General features: G+C 40.0%; 1 protein-coding gene across 3 annotated transcripts in view; it reads left to right on the forward strand.

Moving 5' to 3' along the window:
- LOC106081371 (tetraspanin-6) overlaps nt 1-18,254 on the forward strand; it is a 34,788-nt gene extending 16,534 nt beyond the window's left edge. For all 3 annotated transcript variants that reach the window (XM_013243268.2, XM_013243270.2, XM_013243271.2), the window contains 4 exons: nt 4,051-4,212; nt 5,049-5,210; nt 17,731-17,931; nt 17,994-18,254. In XM_013243268.2, coding sequence (XP_013098722.1) covers nt 4,051-4,212; nt 5,049-5,210; nt 17,731-17,931; nt 17,994-18,080 — 612 coding nt within the window. In that variant the 3' untranslated portion in view covers nt 18,081-18,254. The remainder of the gene's footprint in view (nt 1-4,050; nt 4,213-5,048; nt 5,211-17,730; nt 17,932-17,993) is intronic.
- The last annotated feature ends 3,707 nt before the right edge of the window (nt 18,255-21,961 follow it).

The following is a 21,961-nucleotide window of genomic DNA, read 5'->3' on the forward strand; positions in this document are numbered from 1 at the left end:
AAATGGAGCTTTTATGGGCATCTGACCTTTTATCGGCAGATCGGTCTATAAGAGAGCTATATCTAAATATAGTCTAATCTGAGTCATATTTGGGTCAGATGTCGAAAAGCCGTAAACTACTCACTGCTTCAAATTTCAACAAAATCGGAAAAAAATAAAGCATTTATGGGCATTAAACCCTTTATCGGCAGATCGGTCTATATAGCAGCTATACCAAAATATGTTCCGATTTGGCCCGTTCAAAAATTTAAGCAGAGTGCATCAAAAAGAGGTATCTGTGCCAAATTTCAGCTTAATATCTCAATTTTTGAAGGCTTTAGAGTGATTACAACAGACGGGCGGACAGACGGATAGACGGACATCGTTAAATCGTCTTGGAATTTTACGACGATCCGAAATATATATACTTTGTAGAATCGGAAATTGCTATTTCGATGTGTTGCTACGGTGGTGGGTATAAAAAGACGTTGAAGAGTCTAACACAACTCACTGTCCCAAATTTCGGCAAAATCGGATAATAAATTTGGCTTTTATGGGCCTAAGACCTTAAATCGGCAGATGGGTTTATCTGTGTGGGGCTATATCAAGATATAGTCTGATATAGCCCATCTATGCACTTAATCTGCCTATGGACAAAAAGAATTTATGCCAAGTTTAAGCTCAATATCTCTATTTTTAAGGACTGTAGCGTAATTTAAACAGACAGACGGACGGACATTGCTATATCGTCTTAGATTTTTACGACGATCAAGAATATATATGCTTTAAAGGGTCAGGAATGGATATTTGGATGTGTTGCCAACGGAATGAAAAAGTTAATATACCCCCATCCTTCAGTGGTGGAAATAATAATGCGTATTTGGAAAATGCAAGCGACGCAAACTGCATGCCATTGAATTCAGAATTCTGCTTGCGGCATGTTCTTAGATAAGATTATTCACTAGCGCCACCAATCAGTCTACAAGCAAAGGTCAATTTTTTAATCTATATATAATTTATCCATTAGAACATTTAATCAGTGAATAAATATGTTGTGTTCTTTCTCTTTTAGTTTTGTCATTCAAATTAACTGATGACACCATATCTTGTAATAAATGGCAATAGTAAGCAGCGATATGTAAGCGGCGATATGTATGTACGGTCTCTGCCGTTTATAGTACTATTTTAAAATTTTTTCTTCTTTCGCAATAAGTGTCTCCCTTTGTCTTTTGGGAGTTCTAGCTTTATCCTATCGCACCATGCGAAGTTCCCCTTTTTCGTACCATTTAAGAATTTAAAGTACCCAAATGTACAAATATCAAAAAAAAAAATAATTAAGTTTCCAATATTAGGTTATTATAGTGTACCTGGGAATCAAAATTTGGAGCTCTATCTCAATTTACAAGAAGTTTACCAAATAGCACCAATTGGACCACCATTTCTACCACTTCTGGTATGATTTGTGAATTTTGTATACCCGTTGTGTAGGTGTACTGTGGTACAGGGTATTATTACTGAGTGAATTAGTTTGTAACACGCAACAAGGAAGAGAGATAGACCCATTGATAAGTATACCGATCGACTCAGAATCACTTTCTGATTCGATTTAGCTATGTCTGTCTGTCCGTCCGTCTGTCTGCCCATGTTAATTTGTGTACAAAGTACAGGTCGCAGTTTTCATCCGATCGTCTTCAAATTTGGTACAGGCATGTTTTCGGCCTAGAGACGAAGCCTTCCATATATATGTTCGTCCGATTTGCAGTAATAATGCAATAAAATGGTCATTTGTTAACCGATTCTCTCGAAATTTGGATAGGATCTTTTTACGACTTTTACGGTTTAGATTTAGATATAGCTCCCATATGTATTTATCACCCGATTTTCACTCCTAGAGCCACTGCAAGCAAATTTATTGACCAATCTTGCCAATATATTGCACAACGCTTTCCTCGATGACTATCGCAATGTACATAGAGTGTGGTCAAAATCGGTTCAGATTTAGATTTAGCTGCCATAAATATGTTCGTCCGATTTCCAGTAATATTGCAATAAAATTGTCTTTTGTTAACCGATTTTCTGGAAATTCGTCAGAAGGGATTTTCTCTTGACTCTCAATATAACTGGTGAATTTCAAGGAAATCGGTTCAGATTTAGATATAGCTCTCACATATATATATATCGCCCGATTTTAGCTTATACAGTCACAGCAAGCGCATTTATTGATCCATCTTTCCAAAATTGTGCAAAACGCTTTCCTCGACGACTGCTACAGTATCTGAGAAGTATGCTCGGAATCGGTTCAGAATAAGATATAGCTCCCATATATATATGTTCGTCAGATTTTGGGTAATTTGCCATAATGCTGTCATTTGTCAACCGTAGTTTTTACAGTTTGAACATATTTGCTCGCCGAGGTCCATAACAATTGGTTCAGAATTGGATATAGGTCCCACATTGTACTTATAAGGTAGGTGTGGGGTATTATACAGTCGGCACCGCCCAACTTTCGCACTTCATTACTGGTTTATTCCTATATTTTGTTTGACGACGTCAAACCAATTTCAAAGGCTGGTAAAATTAAACAAGTAAAAGCGTGCTAAGTTCGGCCGGGCCGAATCTTATATACCCTCCACCATGGATCGCATATGTCGAGTTCTTTTCCCGGCATCTCTTCTTAGGCAAAAAAAGGATATACGAAAAGATTTGCTCTGCTATTAGAGCGATATTAAGATATGGTCCGGTTTGGACCACAATTAAATTATATGTTGGAGACCTGTGTAAAATGTCAGCCAATTCGAATAAGAATTGCACCCTTTGTGGGCTCAAGAAGTAAAATAGAGAGATCGATTTATATGGGAGCTATATCAGGCTATAAACCGATTCAGACCATAATAAACACGTATGTTAATGGTCATGAGAGAATCCGTCGTACAAAATTTCAGGCAAATCGGATAATAATTGCGACCTCTAGAGGCTCAAGAAGTCAAGATCGCAGATCGGTTTATATGGCAGCTATATCAGGTTATGAACCGATTTGAACCATATTTGGCACAGTTGTTGGATATCATAACAAAATACTACGTGCCAAAATTCATTCAAATTGGATAAGAATTGCGGCCTCTAGAGGCTCAAGAAGTCAAGACCCAAGATCGGTTTTTATGACAGCTATATAAGGTTATGGACCGATTTGAACCATACTTGGCACAGTTGTTGGATATCGTAACAAAAAACGTCGAGCAAAATTTCATTCCAATCGGATAAGAATTGCGCACTCTAGAGGCTCAAGAAGTCAAGACCCAAGATCGGTTTATATGGCAGTTATCAGGTTATGGACCGATTTGAACCATACTTATCACAGTTGTTGAATGTCATAACAAAACACGTCGTACAAAATTTCATCCCAATCGGATAAGAATTGCGCACTCTAGAGGCTCAAGAAGTCAAGACCCAAGATCGGTTTATATGGCAGCTATATCAAAACATGGACCCATTTACAATACCAACCGACCTACACTAATAAAAAGTATTTGTGCAAAATTTCAAGCGGCTAGCTTTACTCCTTCGGAAGTTAGCGTGCTTTCGACAGACAGACGGACGGACGGACGGACGGACAGATGGACGGACATATCTAGATCGACATAAAATTTCCCGACGATCAAGAATATATATATACTTTATGGGGTCTCAGACGAATATTTCGAGTAGTTACAATCAGAATGACGAAATTAGTATACCTCCCATCTTATGGTGGAGGGTATAAAAAAACGCAAAAACGATTATATTTTATACTTTTGGTGTTTCGCCTCGTTTACGACGCCCATTAGAGGAAACTAATCGGTATCATGTACAATAAATAAATTCTATTTATTAAATGCTCCTTTGCATTTTTTTTTCAGTTATCTTTAATGAATGTGTTTGTGTTTTAGTGCCAAAATCTGTGTAACAAATTCATAGCAATTTAAATGGCATTTATCATCATTCTCATTTAAATTTTTTCGTTATTTTTTAATTATTCCAATTAATTACAGTGGTATTATTTACTAGATTCTGTAAATCTTGTTTAAATTTCAGCTAGTAGCTGTGATACTGATATCGGTTGGTGTCATTACACTCGGTGGTGCTGGTTCTCCTACGGGAGCATATCTATCCAGTTTTTTGGGAGCTTTGGTGTTTACTCTTTGCACTGCCGGATGTTTTGCATCTTTGCGAGAATCTTATGTACTGTCTATGGTGGTAAGTATTGACTGGTGTAATCATACTGTAATGTTGATTTCAAGCTACTTACATTGAGTAAAATTTACCATGAATATTCCATTAAGGAACAAGAAATACTCCTTCCATATTAATGATTGCAGTCAGATTAAAGTTTTAGCTCAATAATTCGCAACGAGTCCAAACAGCGTGATTCTTAGCGGCACAACTTCGTAAAGAAGATTTGATATCTCACAAATGTCATTGGTGAGAGGATGATCACTGTTTATTTCAGATGTTTATGGCGATATTTAGAACTAGGCGTTTGGCTAATCTTGGCGCCATGGTGGCCTCCAAAATGTACTTATTGATGCTGAAATTAAAGTTAGCAAAACAATCGCCGCACTAGTGATTGCTCATTTGGAGCATTCCTATACCCAATCCATTTTCCTATACCTATGACTTTGAAACATCGCATGACATCCGTATTCTTAATCCACCATGTATTTGAATTAATTTGGGAAACATAGACGTGATGTGCATATGCGCAGAGCGATGGTAGTGAACAAGAAATTCTAGCCGACTTTCAAAGGTTTACCAATGATCAAAGGTTTACCAATGATCAAAGGTTTACCAATAATAATGAATGAAAAAATTCTCTGATCATTGGTAAACCTTTGAAAGTCGGCTAGAATTTCTTGTTCACTACCATCGCTCTGCGCATATGCACATCATTCAGCTCGACTCCACTTTGGAGAAAAAAAAACTAAATAAATATATTTACAGTCTCAATTTATGAATCACATTTTTTAATCAGCTAGTTATATAGTCGATCCGTTTAAGATCTATCTTCATCAATTCTATTTTTCCTCTTTCAGTTTGTAGGTTTGGGAGTAGTCGTTGTGATCTTTGAGACAATATTCATGATTTCGTTTGCTGTCATGAAAGACGAATTTATGGAAATGACAAAAGAGCGTGTCAACAGTACATGGAAACAAGAACTTAACAAATCTGGCGCAATGCATAGCATTCAAATTCAAGTAAGTATTTTCTAAACTAAAAATTGTAGTCGAAACCCGAAAAGTGAAGCTCTGAGAATGCGCCCATTTGGCTTCACTTATCCGTAGTTTTCAGTTAATCGTTGTTCGGATAAGTGCATTTCATCTCCAGTTGAGCCAATATACATAAGTGGAAGTGAATTTCCAAGTCATCGTACTAAAAATATTTGAAATAATTTAAGCTGAAGAAGAGCACTCCTTTACAGCCAAAAACAATTACTAGCGATGTGACAAGTCATAATTTTAAAAATTCCATTGAAGGCGCAAATTTTTTCAATTCCATATAAGTTATTATTCCATCCCATGCCAATGTGGACATACATCTAAGTCACTAAAGAATAACCTCGAAAAAGAATATTTAAGTCTGGAATTTTGTGTTACTAACAAAATCCCTAATTATTTTCCGTTCCACGCCCCTAAGCCGGTCCAAGTCTGGTATTGTGTCCCCACCTAAGTGGCGGCGTTTGTTAGCCGCAAAAGCCGTCTCATCATTTCCTTCCCATGTCTTACAATTGCAAATTGCAAATTTTGCCCATGAACATTCCAATAAGGAACATGGGCAAACTTCTCACATATCAATGAGTGCAGTCCGATTCAAGTTTAAGCTCAATGATAAGGGGCCTCCTTTTTATAGCCAGGTACAAACGGCGTGCCGCAGTGCAACAACTCTTTGGAGAGAAGTTTTACATGGCATAGTACCTCACAAATGTTGCCAGCATTAGGAGGGGAAAACCACCGCTGAACATTTTTTTTCTGATGGCTTCGTAGAGCAGGCGTTCACCAAGATCAACCCCCTTTCTTCGCTATGGGCCTGTACCCAAACGATGCGGATCGTGCCATTCTCAGGGAAAAGTGGTTAATCTCCTTCTTACACTCCAAGACTGTTCGAGACCTTACCGTCCTGGTCGTGATTTCCCTGGCCAGATGGCCAGTTTACTGTCCGTAAAGATGTTCACACTCGGCGTCCTCGCATGAACACCTCACCACCTTACGCATTCCGCGTTCACCCGGATTTCCGCCTGCAGGACCGTTTGGTCAGGCAGACGAAAACAGATCTCATTTCCTGGGTTCTCAATGTGGACCCCCAGGTCCACTCTGTCCTCCATCTTTGATCCATCCATGTAGCGTGAACAGATGGCAATACCAGAGATTTGTCTATCCCAGACTGTGCCGCTGCCAACAGAGCCTCGCACTCGACCTGATGTATCGGCTCATGTATCTGATCGGAAACCACTTCCATTCCTTCCTATTGACCCGGTGTAGTCGAAGTCTCATAGCCATGGTTGCTGCCTCACACTTAATATGTATGTCTATGGGTCGGATATCTAGAAAAGTATACAGTGCCTTACTGTGTGTGGTCTTCATCGCTCCTCCTATGCCAGACAACATGTTCTCTGAACCTGTTGTATAATCTTACGATGCACTTTAGTATTGGTCTAATCACACTCCTGTAGAGCCAATGGACTATTCTCGAATTTCAGTTCGCATTTCGAGCCAACGGCCCATCTACATCTACATAATGCCCCCGGTACGCTCCTGAATATGACACTTTCAATTTAGTTTCTTGTTCAAGATCACTCCTTTGAGGTTTGTTGAGGAAACGTGGTGCATCAATTTGGCCCCCCTTCGTATTTCTCATGAACAGGCACATTTCTGTCTTCTCTGAGTTAACATTGAGATCCTTAGGTCTAGCCCAATCGTATGCCATCTCAAAGACGGTGTCTCAACAGCATCTGCAATAGGTTGTTTATGGTGGTCCCCTATAAGAGTGCCCTCTGTGGCATACCCTGTGCCAATTTCTCGCGTATCTTTATATCAATTTATCCATATTTTCTTTAGCATAGGGTTTATCCAGTCTCTAAGGACCAGCTACTACTCTGAAGATTGGATCAGTATGTCGGTCCGCACGCACTAAAAAATCCCTTCGATGTCAATTCATATGCACCACCTCGTCTACGATAGTCTATAGCTGGCAAACTATCGATATTCGCTCCATTCGATTGTTACGAAATTTTTCTTTTTAATTATCGATAGTATCGACAAATTTGTTAAAAATATTATAAAACACTGTGCGGCATCGATTATGCGTGATTCAATTAACCGGAAACATCCGGGATCGATTGCGAAAGAAAAATATTTGTTACGTTATTATTTAAAAAACAAGAACAACGTCAATTGTAAACGTTTCTTAGGTGGCTAGACTAATCATCAGTATAATAGTGCCTGACGAAAAAATAAGTATCCATATTCCAAATAAGAATATAGATTAAATTTCAAGGCTACAAAAAAACATGCTATGAACTGTAGGCCCGACAGACGGGAGAGCAGCATAATTGTACTGATAATTGTAAAGGGTGATTTTTTTGAGGTTACGATTTTCATGCATTAGTATTTGACAGATCACGTGGGATTTCAGACATGGTGTCAAAGAGAAAGATGCTCAGTATGCTTTGACATTTCATCATGAATAGACTTACTAACGAGCAACGCTTGCAAATCATTGAATTTTATTACCAAAATCAGTGTTCGGTTCGAAATGTGTTCAAATTTTGACAAATTTTGTTCAGCGATGAGGCTCATTTCTGGTTGAATGGCTACGTAAATAAGCAAAATTGCCGCATTTGGAGTGAAGAGCAACCAGAAGCCGTTCAAGAACTGCCCATGCATCCCGAAAAATGCACTGTTTGGTGTGGTTTGTACGCTGGTGGAATCATTGGACCGTATTTTTTCAAAGAAGCTGTTGGACGCAACGTTACGGTGAATGAACACATTTCGAACCGAACACTGATTTTGGTAATAAAATTCAATGATTTGCAAGCGTTGCTCGTTAGTAAGTCTATTCATGATGAAATGTCAAAGCATACTGAGCATCTTTCTCTTTGACACCATGTCTGAAGTCCCACGTGATCTGTCAAATACTAATGCATGAAAATCCTAACCTCAAAAAAATCACCCTTTATATTCGGCTTTTCACGTGAACAACAGTCAAACTCCATATGAAAAAACATATGGGCTAAAAACATGAAATAAATAAATTACCTTTTTTCGCAAATTTCTAAGCCATTAGCGAAAAAAGGCAAATTAATCCTAATGTAATATGAATGCAAGATTGAGTTAGTAAAAAAATCTTGTAATTATGATTAAAAAATTATGATGTTTTGTTAAATATTTTGCAACATTTCCGAAAGCAGAACAGAATACTCTGCTTAATGCAAAAATGTGTATAAAGTGAATTAAGGGAATATAAACATTTTGATGCTTGCTGTGGTGTTGAGTTACCTTTGAAAAAGGTTCAAAAGAAATGATTCTGTTCATATACCTGTTATCACCAAAATATGGTGTTGGAAAGCATATGGTATTCAAAAACAAGTAAAAGCGTGCTAAGTTCGGCCGGGCCGAATCTTGGATTTCGCTAAAATATGGGAGCTATATGTGGTTATAGACCGACATGAACCGTACTTCGCACAGTTGTTGAAAGTCATATCAGAACTCTATATGCAAAATTTCAGCCAAATCGGATAAAAATCGCGGCTTGTAAGGGCTCAAGAAATCAAATCCGGAGATCGGTTTATATGGGAGCTGTACCCAAATCTGAACCCATATGGCCCATTTGCAATCCCCAACGACCTACATCAATATTAAGTGTCTGTGCAAAATTTCAAGCTGCTAGCTTTACACGTTTGATCTCTACCGTGATTTCGACAGACGGACGGACGGACATGGCTAGTTCGACTTAGACGATGTCGAGACGATCAAGAATATATATACTTTAAGGGGTTCTAGATCGAGGTGTGACTAGTTTAGTATACCCCCATCCTATGGTGTTTGGTTTAATAAAGACAAACGGCCTTATGCTCAAAACTTAAGGCCTGGTTATGCTAATTGAACTGTAGGCCCGACAGACGGGAGAGCAGCATAATTGTACTGATAATTAGTCTAGCCACCTAAGACACGTTTACAATTAGCGTGCATGTGATGAAATTCAATCTGTTGTCTGGCAACTTCTTTTCAGTAGTTAATAAATAAAATCTTTGCCTATCTTAGCCTTCCAAATCTAAATTAAATGGGCTTCTTGGAAGTAGGTGATGGTACCATCATCGGCTCTCTGTTCGTTGAGTTGCATTGAGTCAAAAGGCAAAGATCCTAGTATTGAAACATCAGGCAGTACAGGGAATGGAAACCCAATAAAGCCTAACGAACAGGGACCCGACGATGGAATCATTACCGACTTTATAAAAAGTCGGGAGACAAGACTAGACAAAGAACCTAAAACGATGACATCAGGCAGTGCAGTGACAGCAAAGCCAATGCAGTCTAAAGAACAGGGAGCAGTCGATGAGGTCGTCATCTACTCCCAAGATGCCCATTTACTGGTACTCGGCCTAGGACCTGCGTTAATTGTCATACAAATTTTACTTATATATTTTCCCCAGAGTTGTCAACGTCGGATGCAACAGTGGTGAGAAGCTGGGAGACGGTGGAGCATACCTGGCATCACTTTTTCTGCCTTTCGATTCCCTGACACCGCCACCCACGTCGGAGCTGTTTTGCAACGGCAAAGCAGACAGGAAACGAGGTACTAATAGGGTGCGATGCGAACTCTCATTACATTTCGTGGGGTAGTACCAAAACTAATAAGCGTGGCCAAGCCCTGGCAGATTTCTTAAATACTAACGACCTAATAACACTTAATATTGGTAACACCGCTACCTTTGTTAATAGGATTAGGGAGGGGGTTTAGATGTGAGGATATGTTCGAAAAATCTAATCGATGAGTTTCAGGATTGGAGGGTCTCCAAGGAACTTCGTATCTCTGACCATCGCTACATTAGGTTTAGAATAGCACGGCCAGCGCCGAATCCGATAAGCTTCCGGAATAAGTTGAAAACCAACTGGACAAAATTCGAAAGGCTACTCAGAAGAAGACCTGGGCAAGATAATTTAGATTGTCCAAGCATAGAAGACATTAACGAAAATGTCAATAGGATTGCGACTGCACTAGTGGGTTGATAGTTGTCCTCTTCGGGAAAGGAAATCAGCCCAAGAAAAACACTGGATGACCGGGGAGATTCGCAATAATGGGAATGAGGTCCGCAGACTTTTTAACAGAGCACGCTGCAAAAAAGCGGAAGTTTATTGGGATGTGTATTACACGCAGCTCACGGAATACAATAAGATTACCAGAGCGGCAAAATGTGCCTCCTGGAAGCTTTTCTACGAACAGGTCGATTGCGTTTATGACGCCGCCAAGAAAAAAAGTTTCTCTCAAAAACTCATGTCCAAAATGAAACTTTAGTAGACGACATGGGAGTGAGAGCAGAGACAACGGAGGACATGTTGAGGCTTTTGATGAAAACCCATTTTCCACAGGATATACCGGAACTCACGGAGACACCGGAATCTTGGAATAATGACGTAGATCGAAAGTTTATAATTATGGAATGGTGAAGGAATCCTTGAGGAGCTTCAAACCATTTAAGTTACCCGGACCTGATGGACTATTTCCGGCGTTACTACAAAAAGAGGTAGACTATCTGGCGCCTCACCTGGCCAATATTTTCACAGCGTGCCTAGGACTTGCATATACCCCGAAAGCCTGGTAGGAGGCAAACGTGGTGTTTATACCCAAGCCCGGCAAAGGGTGGACCAGGTCCTTAGAGACTGGATAAACCATATGCTAAAGAACAGGTGGATAGATTGTGTGTCCCATGGCATAAAGGCACAATGCACGCCACAGGGGGGTATTTGGGGTGATCACCATAAATGACATATTACTGATGTTGACTGAGGCTATGCAGAAGGGCCGAAAGGGTCTTGCATAGGGCATATGACTGGGCTAGACCCAGGGGTCTTAATGTTAGCCCAGAGAAGTCTGAAATATGCCTGTTCACGAGGAAGACGAAGGTGGGCCAATTAAATGCACCACATTTCCTCAATAAGACGATTTCGATATCTGACAAGGTCAAGTGTCACAAGAAGTGTCACATTCAGGAGTGTACTGAAAAGGTTCACAGATGTTGGGCACTATGTAGACTGGCCGTAGGCTCGAAATGGGGCCTGAATCCTAGGATAGTCCACTGGCTCTACAGGAGCGTGATTAGACCAATACTTACTTACGCCTCAGTAGTTTGGTGGACTGCTATGGAGAAAAAGTGCAACATAAGGACCATATAACAGGTTCAGAGAACATGTTGTCTTGGCATAGGTGGAGCGATGAGGACTGATATCTGACCTATTGACATACAGATTCAGTGTGAGGCAGCTACTGCGTCTATGAGTCTTAAGGCGATGGGAGAATGGATTGAGGATGGGAGCAGCTCATACCATTGCGGTAAAATCGTGGTGACGATAGGAAACCCAGAGGGAAGGGAAGAGGTTTCCGATCGGATACCTGAGATGAACCTTGAAGTCGAGTGCGAGGCACTGCTGCCTTCGGCACAGTCTTGGATTGACGGAACCCTGGTATTGCCATCTGGAAGATCATGTTACACGGATGGATCAAAGCTTGAGGACAGAGTGGGCCTGGGGGTTTACATTGAGAACCCTGGGACTGAGATCTGTTTTAGACTGCCAGATTATAATACGGTCCTGCAGGCGGATATCCGGGCGATCACGGAATGCATTAAGTGGTGTGATGCTAACCCGAGGACGTCGAGTGTGAACATCTTTACCGACAGTAAAATTGCCATAAGGACAATGACAACCAGGACGGTAAGGTCACGAATAGTCTTGCAGTATAAGAAGGAGATTAACGCCTTCTCTGATGATGGCATCATCCGCATCGTTTGGTTGCCGGGCCATAGCGGAGTAACGGAGGAATTAGAAAGCAGACTATTTGGCAGTGGAGGCCAGAGAACTGCTACCAATAAATTTGGTTAACCCAAAGACTTGCGGGTCGACGCAGTCCGAGTTAAGGGAGTGGGCGACGAATTGTAGGACGGCGGAAATCCTATGGGGGGATCCAGATCGTGAGAAGACGAGGCTATTACTGAACGGAAGCAAGAGGGAGGTCAGTACAGCTATTGGTATCATAACGGCGTACATAGAGGCATATGAGCTCACTTATGTAAAATCGGTGCGGCAAGTGACTACCTCGATTATCCGGGTACTTGTTAAATGTGTTAACAACAGTAGTGCTTATTTGTGTATAGAGCAAACTAGGGGTTGCTTTATTGCATAGGTGGGCAAAAACAGAGAGCAGAGAAAAACGAATAGAAGCACCCGGACAGTGTACGCAACTCGTGTGCCTTCTTTCGGTCAACGCATTGTTGTTATTTTACACTTGGCTGTTTGGTCGGGATTTGCTGCCCTTCTTACAAACACAATTTATTATTATCGCCTGCGTTAGTGAGTGCATCACTGCTTTAGTGTGTTTGCAACACTAAAGGCGCTATTACACGATATGTAGATGTCTTATGACATGTCACTTTTTGTATTCACATGTAATTGAAAATGTTAGTCAAATTTGTCAATTTACATACGATTAATCATTTTTGCAATTACACATGTGTATTATTTTCGTATGATATAACCTAAATATGTGAGCAAAATCTGAATTTTTTATACGTAATCATGTTAAAGTTGTAAGGAAGCTGGTTAAATATATGTATAAGTCAACATGTACATATCGTGTAATAGAGCCTTAAGCGTTGGTACTAAAGGGTGATTTTTTTGAGGTTAGGATTTTCATGCATTAGTATTTGACAGATCACGTGGGATTTCACACATGGTGAAAAAGAGAAAGATGCTCAGTATGCTTTGACATTTCATCATGAATAGACTTACTAACGAGCAACGCTTGCAAATCATTGAATTTTATTACCAAAATCAGTGTTCGGTTCGAAATGTGTTCATTCACCGTAACGTTGCGTCCAACAGCATCTTTGAAAAAATACGGTCCAATGATTCCACCAGCGTACAAACCACACCAAACAGTGCATTTTTCGGGATGCATGGGCAGTTCTTGAACGGCTTCTGGTTGCTCTTCACTCCAAATGCGGCAATTTTGCTTATTTACGTAGCCATTCAACCAGAAATGAGCCTCATCGCTGAACACATGAATGAACACATTTCGAACCGAACACTGATTTTGGTAATAAAATTCAATGATTTGCAAGCGTTGCTCGTTAGTAAGTCTATTCATGATGAAATGTCAAAGCATACTGAGCATCTTTCTCTTTGACACCATGTCTGAAATCCCACGTGATCTGTCAAATACTAATGCATGAAAATCCTAACCTCAAAAAATCACCCTTTATATTCGGCTTTTCACGTGAACAACAGTCAAACTCCATATGAAAAAACATATGGGCTAAAAACATGAAATAAATAAATTACCTTTTTTCGCAAATTTCTAAGCCATTAGCGAAAAAAGGCAAATTAATCCTAATGTAATATGAATACAAGATTGAGTTAGTAAAAAAATCTTGTAATTATGATTAAAAAATTATGATGTTTTGTTAAATATTTTGCAACATTTCCGAAAGCAGAACAGAATACTCTGCCTAATGCAAAAATGTGTATAAAGTGAATTAAGGGAATATAAACATTTTGATGCTTCCTGCGGTGTTGAGTTACCTTTGAAAAAGGTTCAAAAGAAATGATTCTGTTCATATACCTGTTATCACCAAAATATGGTGTTGGAAAGCATATGGTATTCAAAAACAAGTAAAAGCGTGCTAAGTTCGGCCGGGCCGAATCTTGGATTTCGCTAAAATATGGGAGCTATATGTGGTTATAGACCGACATGAACCGTACTTCGCACAGTTGTTGAAAGTCATATCAGAACTCTATATGCAAAATTTCAGCCAAATCGGATAAAAATCGCGGCTTGTAAGGGCTCAAGAAATCAAATCCGGAGATCGGTTTATATGGGAGCTGTACCCAAATCTGAACCCATATGGCACATTTGCAATCCTCAACGACCTACATCAATATTAAGTGTCTGTGCAAAATTTCAAGCTGCTAGCTTTACACGTTTGATCTCTACCGTGATTTCGACAGACGGACGGACGGACATGGCTAGTTCGACTTAGACGATGTCGAGACGATCAAGAATATATATACTTTAAGGGGTTCTAGATCGAGGTGTGACTAGTTTAGTATACCCCCATCCTATGGTGTTTGGTTTAATAAAGACAAACGGCCTTATGCTCAAAACTTAAGGCCTGGTTATGCTCTTTTAAGCATATCGTAAATGTAGGAAAACGGGTCAGCTGTTTTGTTTTGCTGCATGAAAACACATGCAAATAACCGAACGTCTGTCGAGTGTAAGCGGAGAGTAGAATTCACTAAAAACAAAATTTAACGTGCCGTTTTCGTGTCAGCTGATAAAATTTGAAGTTTGAAGAAATTTCAAAACCATTCTTCTATTCACCGATTTCTCTGTGGGCTTTATTGTTAATAAAGGGTGATTTTTTTGAGGTTAGGATTTTCATGCATTAGTATTTGACAGATCACGTGGGATTTCAGACATGGTGTCAAAGAGAAAGATGCTCAGTATGCTTTGACATTTCATCATGAATAGACTTACTAACGAGCAACGCTTGCAAATCATTGAATTTTATTACCAAAATCAGTGTTCGGTTCGAAATGTGTTCATTCACCGTAACGTTGCGTCCAACAGCATCTTTGAAAAAATACGGTCCAATGATTCCACCAGCGTACAAACCACACCAAACAGTGCATTTTTCGGGATGCATGGGCAGTTCTGGAACGGCTTCTGGTTGCTCTTCACTCCAAATGCGGCAATTTTGCTTATTTACGTAGCCATTCAACCAGAAATGAGCCTCATCGCTGAACCGAACACTGAACATTTCGAACCGAACACTGATTTTGGTAATAAAATTCAATGATTTGCAAGCGTTGCTCGTTAGTAAGTCTATTCATGATGAAATGTCAAAGCATACTGAGCATCTTTCTCTTTGACACCATGTCTGAAATCCCACGTGATCTGTCAAATACTAATGCATGAAAATCATAACCTCAAAAAAATCACCCTTAAATTAAGGTTGAATAGGTAGCCCACCATGAAAAGTTGGCCAGTGTGACCTGTTATGAAAAGTAAATGAAAAAGTAAGACATATATAATAACAAGAAATTACAAGAAGAGAGTAGGAGGTAAGTACTAATACGGCGCTGCGTATCCTCTAATCTACAGCACTATGTCATGAAACAGGGGTCTATTTAGGGATTACACACACTTCGCCAATCACTTTGACCTCACTGTTCTGTACTAGAGCACCACGGCTTTGAGGGCCGCCATATACATATACTGATTTCGACCCAGAACGCAATGATTATAAGCACCACATCAGTTGAACCTCTGAGTTCCAATTTGTTTGGTGTTCATCGTCATTACGAGAAGCTCAGGTTGTGCTTAGTGGAATGCTTCGTATACGGAGGAGCTGCAATTGCAGTCGCGGACAATCAGTGGTATCGAATGGAGACTCTCAGTGAGAGGCCGGGCGGCAACGACTCTTGCTTAAATACTGAGTGCATGTGATACTCGATGTGACAAGGCGATCCATTGGCGTCTTTTAACCACCAGTGGCCAAAACGTTTCCGCGGCGATTGGTCCTATGGACCGGAACGATTTTGCCGAGAATCGCTATCGCGCATACAAAAGTGGGTACAACATGAGCAACAACAACTGATTTCAAAAAGTGTAAATTCCTTCCCAGAATTTTCTTGCGTCTATCGTTATGGAACATGGCTCTCCCTGAATTGTTGTGTGTTTCGTGGTATAGCCCCAATCCAGTCCCTGTCAGTTATGCCTGAAGTTCTTCGACGTCAGACCCTCTCTCACCTTCACGCCTTTCGTGTTAAAAAATGGTTTTGTTTGAATTGTCAAATGCTTCGTTTTGTAATAAGCATAATTGCCTCTTTACATTTGCGCACATTTCTTTTACATTTACACTACATTTACGAGAGCATAACCAGGCCTTATTTGACAGTTCTATTATAAATGAAATCTGTCTTCGATTGTAGGTAACCCATAAACTTAAAACGGCTGAACCGATTTTCATGAAATTTTCACAGATGGTGGAGTTTGGCCATCCAATGGATATGGGGAATTTTTTTTTTGATATACGACATGGTAACCCACCAAATATCCAATAAACGGACATGTTTACCGATTAGGACAATATATAAACAATTCTTCCCCAAGTGTTAAATTTTTACCGACTGGGACAATATGGGTATCAAATAAAAGGTAATCAGAAGTAGAATACGCAACGTTTGGAGTCAAGTCCCAGGGACTCACCCACCCCAAAAAACACCGTTAAACGGTCATGTAGGCCGATCGGGACAATGTGGGATTCAGACGAAAGTTACTTGAGAGTAAAATACGAAACTAATATACCCGGGGGGTAGCCCCATTGCATAAATGGGAAAATATAGGACAAATTCGTACCTTTTTTATTTTGTCTTAATTTTAAAGACTTTAAAAACTAACGTTGGCTTATGAATTATGACAATTCTGGTTAATCGAATAATTTTTTTTTATACCCACCACCGAACGATGAGGGTATAGTCATTTTGTCATTCCGTTTGCAACACATCGAAATATCCATTCGTTTTGTGTATAGACAGGTAAAGTTCGAAGATGGGCTATAACGGACTAAAACTTGACATAGCCCCCATATAGACCGATCTGCCGAGGTGTATATGTTAACCATTAAATTTAACCGTGGTCTCGATAGTATTAAAAACTATCGATATTGATGTGAAAATTAAACTTTCGATGGTACTATCTATAGATTAATTGTTTTTGCCAGCTCTAGGGCAGTCTACATTAACCTTCCCTTGTTACACCACTATGGGCGGCAAAAACTATTTACAATCAAACCAGCAGTTCCAAACTTTGTAAATAGGTGGCTCCCTGCTCTTTAGGCTGCATTGAGTACCCCGTCACTGCATTGCCTCATGCGTTAATATTAGGATCTTAACTAATCCTTTTCAGCTTTCATAAAAATGGTCTGTTCTATCCCTACCAGCATCCTACACATTCGCCCGATTGCGCAGCATAGTCCTCAGTTTCCTTCGTCGTGCCCCGGATGGCTATCTCGGTCTTCTTGTGAGCTTAGCAAAGTCATAGCTCACTTCTGCCGTAATCCCGCTGACTTCATCTCACGATTTGGCTGGGATAACTGTTTCATTGACACTGTCGCTGTCTGAATCTAAATCAAAAATACCACCTTTACTTTTAGGATGGATACAAAACTGTTCAGTCATCTCGTTAAGAGATCTGCGATAGCCAAGGGCGGGTTTTGAATTCAGAAATACGTTCTCCAGAGGCCAGGTAGAGGGCAAGAATTGCTTTTTTCGCCCTTTCCAAAATGTTGGATTTGAAGTTTAATTTTTGGTCTAGGTACCCAGGTATTTTACGCTTTAACTCTTGCATGTGAAATCTTGATAGAGTCCTAAATCATTATCGTAAAGTGATTAAGTAATTTTTCTTCCTGTTAAATTTACTAAGTTGCTCGTCAATTTCTTTTAGTACGAATGCTGCGGTTTGAAAGGCCCAGACGATTACAAAACTGCTGACTATATTAAACTGCCCAAGAGCTGTTGTCGATTGGAGGACTGTTCGAATGAAGACAACGTTTTCACCCAAGGCTGTGATACAAGAGCTATTAAATTCATTGACGACGAAAGTGATAATTTGATTTTGTGCTTGGTGGGATTAGTGGCTCTTGAGGTAAGTGCGAGTAGTTGATCAGTGTTGGCATAGCAAAAGATCTAACATCCTCTTATTTATAGGCTCTTAGCATCATATCTGCCTACTATTTGGGCAAAGCTGTGCAGTCGAGAGGCATCAAATCGGAACAGATCGTCATTAACGAGTGATCAGTGCTATGACATCGAAAATCTTGTTGCAACTTTGTAGAAATTGTTACTTTTTACGTTAAGCAAATTGTCTCATTGTAAGAGATACCTAAGTAGTTTTCACTGTTCAATGATTCAAAACCTAACTATGTTCTAAAGTTTACAAATGCAATTTTTTAATACAACGTAAAAACAGAAAAATCAGAAATTTTCAGATGAATTGAATAGTAATCGTAATCGACAAACTAATATTGATTTGGAAATTTTGGACGAATTTTTTCTTTTAATTCAATTCGCCTGGAATAAATGATTGTGATTTTTATTTTTATACCCTCCACCATAAGATGGGGGGTATACTAATTTCGTCATTCTGTTTGTAACTACTCGAAATATACGTCTGAGACCCCATAAAGTATATATATTCTTGATCGTCGTGCAATTTTATGTCGATCTAGCCATGTCCGTCCGTCTGTCCGTCCGTCCGTCCGTCTGTCTGTCGAAAGCACGCTAACTTCCGAAGGAATAAAGCTAGCCGCTTGAAATTTTGCACAAATACTTCTTATTAGTGTAGGTCGGTTGGTATTGTAAATGGGCCATATCGGTAAATGGTTTGATATAGCTGCCATATAAACCGATCTTGGGTCTTGACTTCTTGAGCCTCTAGAGTGCTCAATTCTTATCCGATTGGGATGAAATTTAGCACGACGTGTTTCGATATTATATCCAACCACTGTGCCAAGTATGGTTTAAATCGGTTCATAACCTGATATAGCTGCCATATAAACCGATCTGGGGTCTTGACTTCATTGAGCCTCTAGAGTGCGTAATTCTTATCCGATTGGAATGAAATTTTGCACGACGTGTTTTGTAACGATATCCAACAACTGTGCCAAGTATGGTTCAATTCGGTCCATAACCTGATATAGCTGCCATATAAACCGATCTGGGGTCTTGACTTCTTAAGCGTCTAGAGTGCGCAATTCTTATCCGATTGGAAATTTTGCACGACGTGTTTTCTTATGATATGCAACAACTGTGCCAAGTATGGTTCAAATCGGTTCATAACCTGATATAGCTGCCATATGACAATGAGTGCGTGACACGCACACCGCAGATGTTCTACAGTCTATTGTTCATCGACGTCCTCAAAGTTACTGCAGAAGTTTTTACTTGTAACCTGTTCAAGCCAGCGACAGATGAGCGGTATACCTCTTTAAGCCTAGATAGTATCACATAATTTTGGAACCATCGTAGATACAATGCTCCTATCAGTAATAGTGGTACAAAAGTAGCTCAGGCAATGTATAGTCCATACTATCTGGAACCTCGGGTATTGTATCAAGTAAGGTAGTTCCTAGTCTGGCAAGCTCGTCTGATTTAGAATTCCCTGGATATATTCCCAGAACAGGTGATTTTTGAACTGTTCCGCCATCTCGTTAAGAGATCTGCGACAGTCGAGTGCGGTTTCTGTGTTCAGAAATACGTTCTCCAGGGATTTAATGGCTGTCTGAGAAGATATGTATGCCAATCGTCGTAATGACATTATATCTTAACCATTCCACCACTTCCTTAATTGCAAGGATCTCTGCTTGATACATACAACAGCGGTCGGGTAACCTCTTCGATATGACCAGTTCCAGATCTTTAGAGTACACCCCAAAGCCCACCTGGTCGTTTAGTTTGGAACCATCCGTAAAGAAGTCTAAATAACTTCTGTTACCAGGAATATCGTAGTTCCAATCGGTTCTATCAGGAATAGTGGTACAGTAATTTTTTTCAAAAAGCGGCTCAGGTTGGTTGTAATCCACATTGCCTGGAACATCGGATATTGTATCAAGGATAACAGCTAACCTCACGGCAGTGGTCGCTGCAATCTGGGTAGCCACAATGTCCAGAGGCATAAAATGTAGCATTAAATTCAATACATCAGATGGTGTCGTCCTCAGTGCGGCTCTGATGCACAACAAGCCATCCTTTGGATCCGGTTAAGTATTGAGCTGTAGGTGAATTTTTGAAGCGCCGTCCAACAGACCACAACACAATATAACATAATAGGTCTGACAACTGCAGTATATACCCAATGTATGACACGCGGTCTAAATCCCTAATTTGTATCAATGGCTCTCTTGCAGGTGTATAGGGCAAGAGTGGCCTTTCTTGGATTTCATGTTCAATTTAATGTCCAGTAAAATGCTCAGGTATTTTGCGCTTTCTTTAAATGGAACATTCTCTCCACCCAAGGAGACAGGTTCCACTGTAGGCAACTTGTATCTCCTGCTGAAAAGAACTACCTCTGTCTTGCACGGATTTGTACCCAGACCACTTTCGGTACGCCACTTTGCCGTTGCACGCAGAGCTTCCTGAAGTATATCTCTTAGAGTGCTGGGAAACTTTCCCCTGACCGCAATTGCCATGTCATCAGCATACGCGACCACTTTTACGCCTTTTGCTACCAGAGACAATAATATATTCTTAATAGCTGTATTCCAAATTAGAGGAGACAGTACACCTGTTTAAGGAGTTACTCTGCTGACCCATCTTTTTAGATCCACAGATCCCAAGCCTGCCGTAATGCACCTTTTAGTAAGTAAGTTATTAATAAATTTTCTTACGGTAGAGTTGATGCCCAGAAACTTCAACTCATTTATGATTGACGTCGGTTTTACATTATTGAAAGCACCTTCAATGCCAAGATATGCTTCCATTGTAAATTCCTTGACAGCGAGAAACCCCTCTATGTAGCCGACTAGGTTGTGAAGGGCTGTTTCAGTGGATTTGCCTTTATTAAATGTATGCTGCTGCCGCGACAGGCGATCTCCAGGGATGTTTGCCCTAAGATAAATTTCTATCAACCTCTCAAAAGTCTTCAAGATCAAGGATGACAGACTAATAGGACGAAAATCTTTCGCCTTTGTGTGGTAGGGTTTTCCTGCTTTCAGAATGAAAATGTCCTTCGTATCCCTCCATCCCACACGTATATAGGACATTCGGATACAAGTAGAGTATATCTCCCTAAGCCAGGGAATCAGTCTATAAGACACAGCTTGTATTTCAACCGGTGATACATCATCAGGGCCTGGCGACTTAAACTTCTTATCGCCCAAAGGATTTTCTGCTCAGACACAATTTCCCAAATGGCCTCCGACAAGTGCATATCAGTGGCAACTTCTTCTGGCGCCACGTCTAGATTTGGATATAGCTGCCATATAGACAGATCTCTCGATTTAAGGTTTTGGGCCCATAAAAGGCGCATTTATTGTCCCATGTTGCCGAAATATGGGACAGTGAGTTAAGTTAAGCCCCTCAACATACTTCTGCAATATGGCACAGATCGGCCCAGATTTGAATATTGCTGCCATATGGACCAATCTCTCGATTTAAGGTTTAGGGCCCATAACAAGCGCATTTATTGTCCGATATCGCCGAAATTTGGAACAGTGAATTGTGCTAGGCGCTTCGACATTCTTCTTCAATTTGGCTCAGATCTCTCCATATTTGGATATAGCTACCATATAGACCGATCTCGATTTAAGGTTTTGGGGCCATAAAAGGCGCATTTGTTGTCTGATTTCGCCGAAAATTGGGACAGTAAGTTGTGTTAAGCTCTTCGACATTTTTCTGAAACTTGGCTCAAATCGGTCCAGATTTGGATATAACTGCCATATAGACCGATCTCTCGATTTATGGTTTTGGGGCCATAATAGGCGCATCTATAATCCGATTTAACTGAAATTTGACACAGTGACTTTAGGAAATATTTTAGTGATTTTTTCTAAAGACAAAAACTTAATAAACAATTTTTTAAAGAGAAAATTTTAATTAAAATATATTTAAGAAAACATATGAGTGATAAATTCTCGAAATTATTTTTTAAGAGACAAATTTTGAATAAGTTTTTTTTC

Source organism: Stomoxys calcitrans, chromosome 5 (assembly GCF_963082655.1).
Source record: "Stomoxys calcitrans chromosome 5, idStoCalc2.1, whole genome shotgun sequence".
NCBI classification, from domain to species: Eukaryota; Metazoa; Arthropoda; class Insecta; order Diptera; family Muscidae; genus Stomoxys; species Stomoxys calcitrans.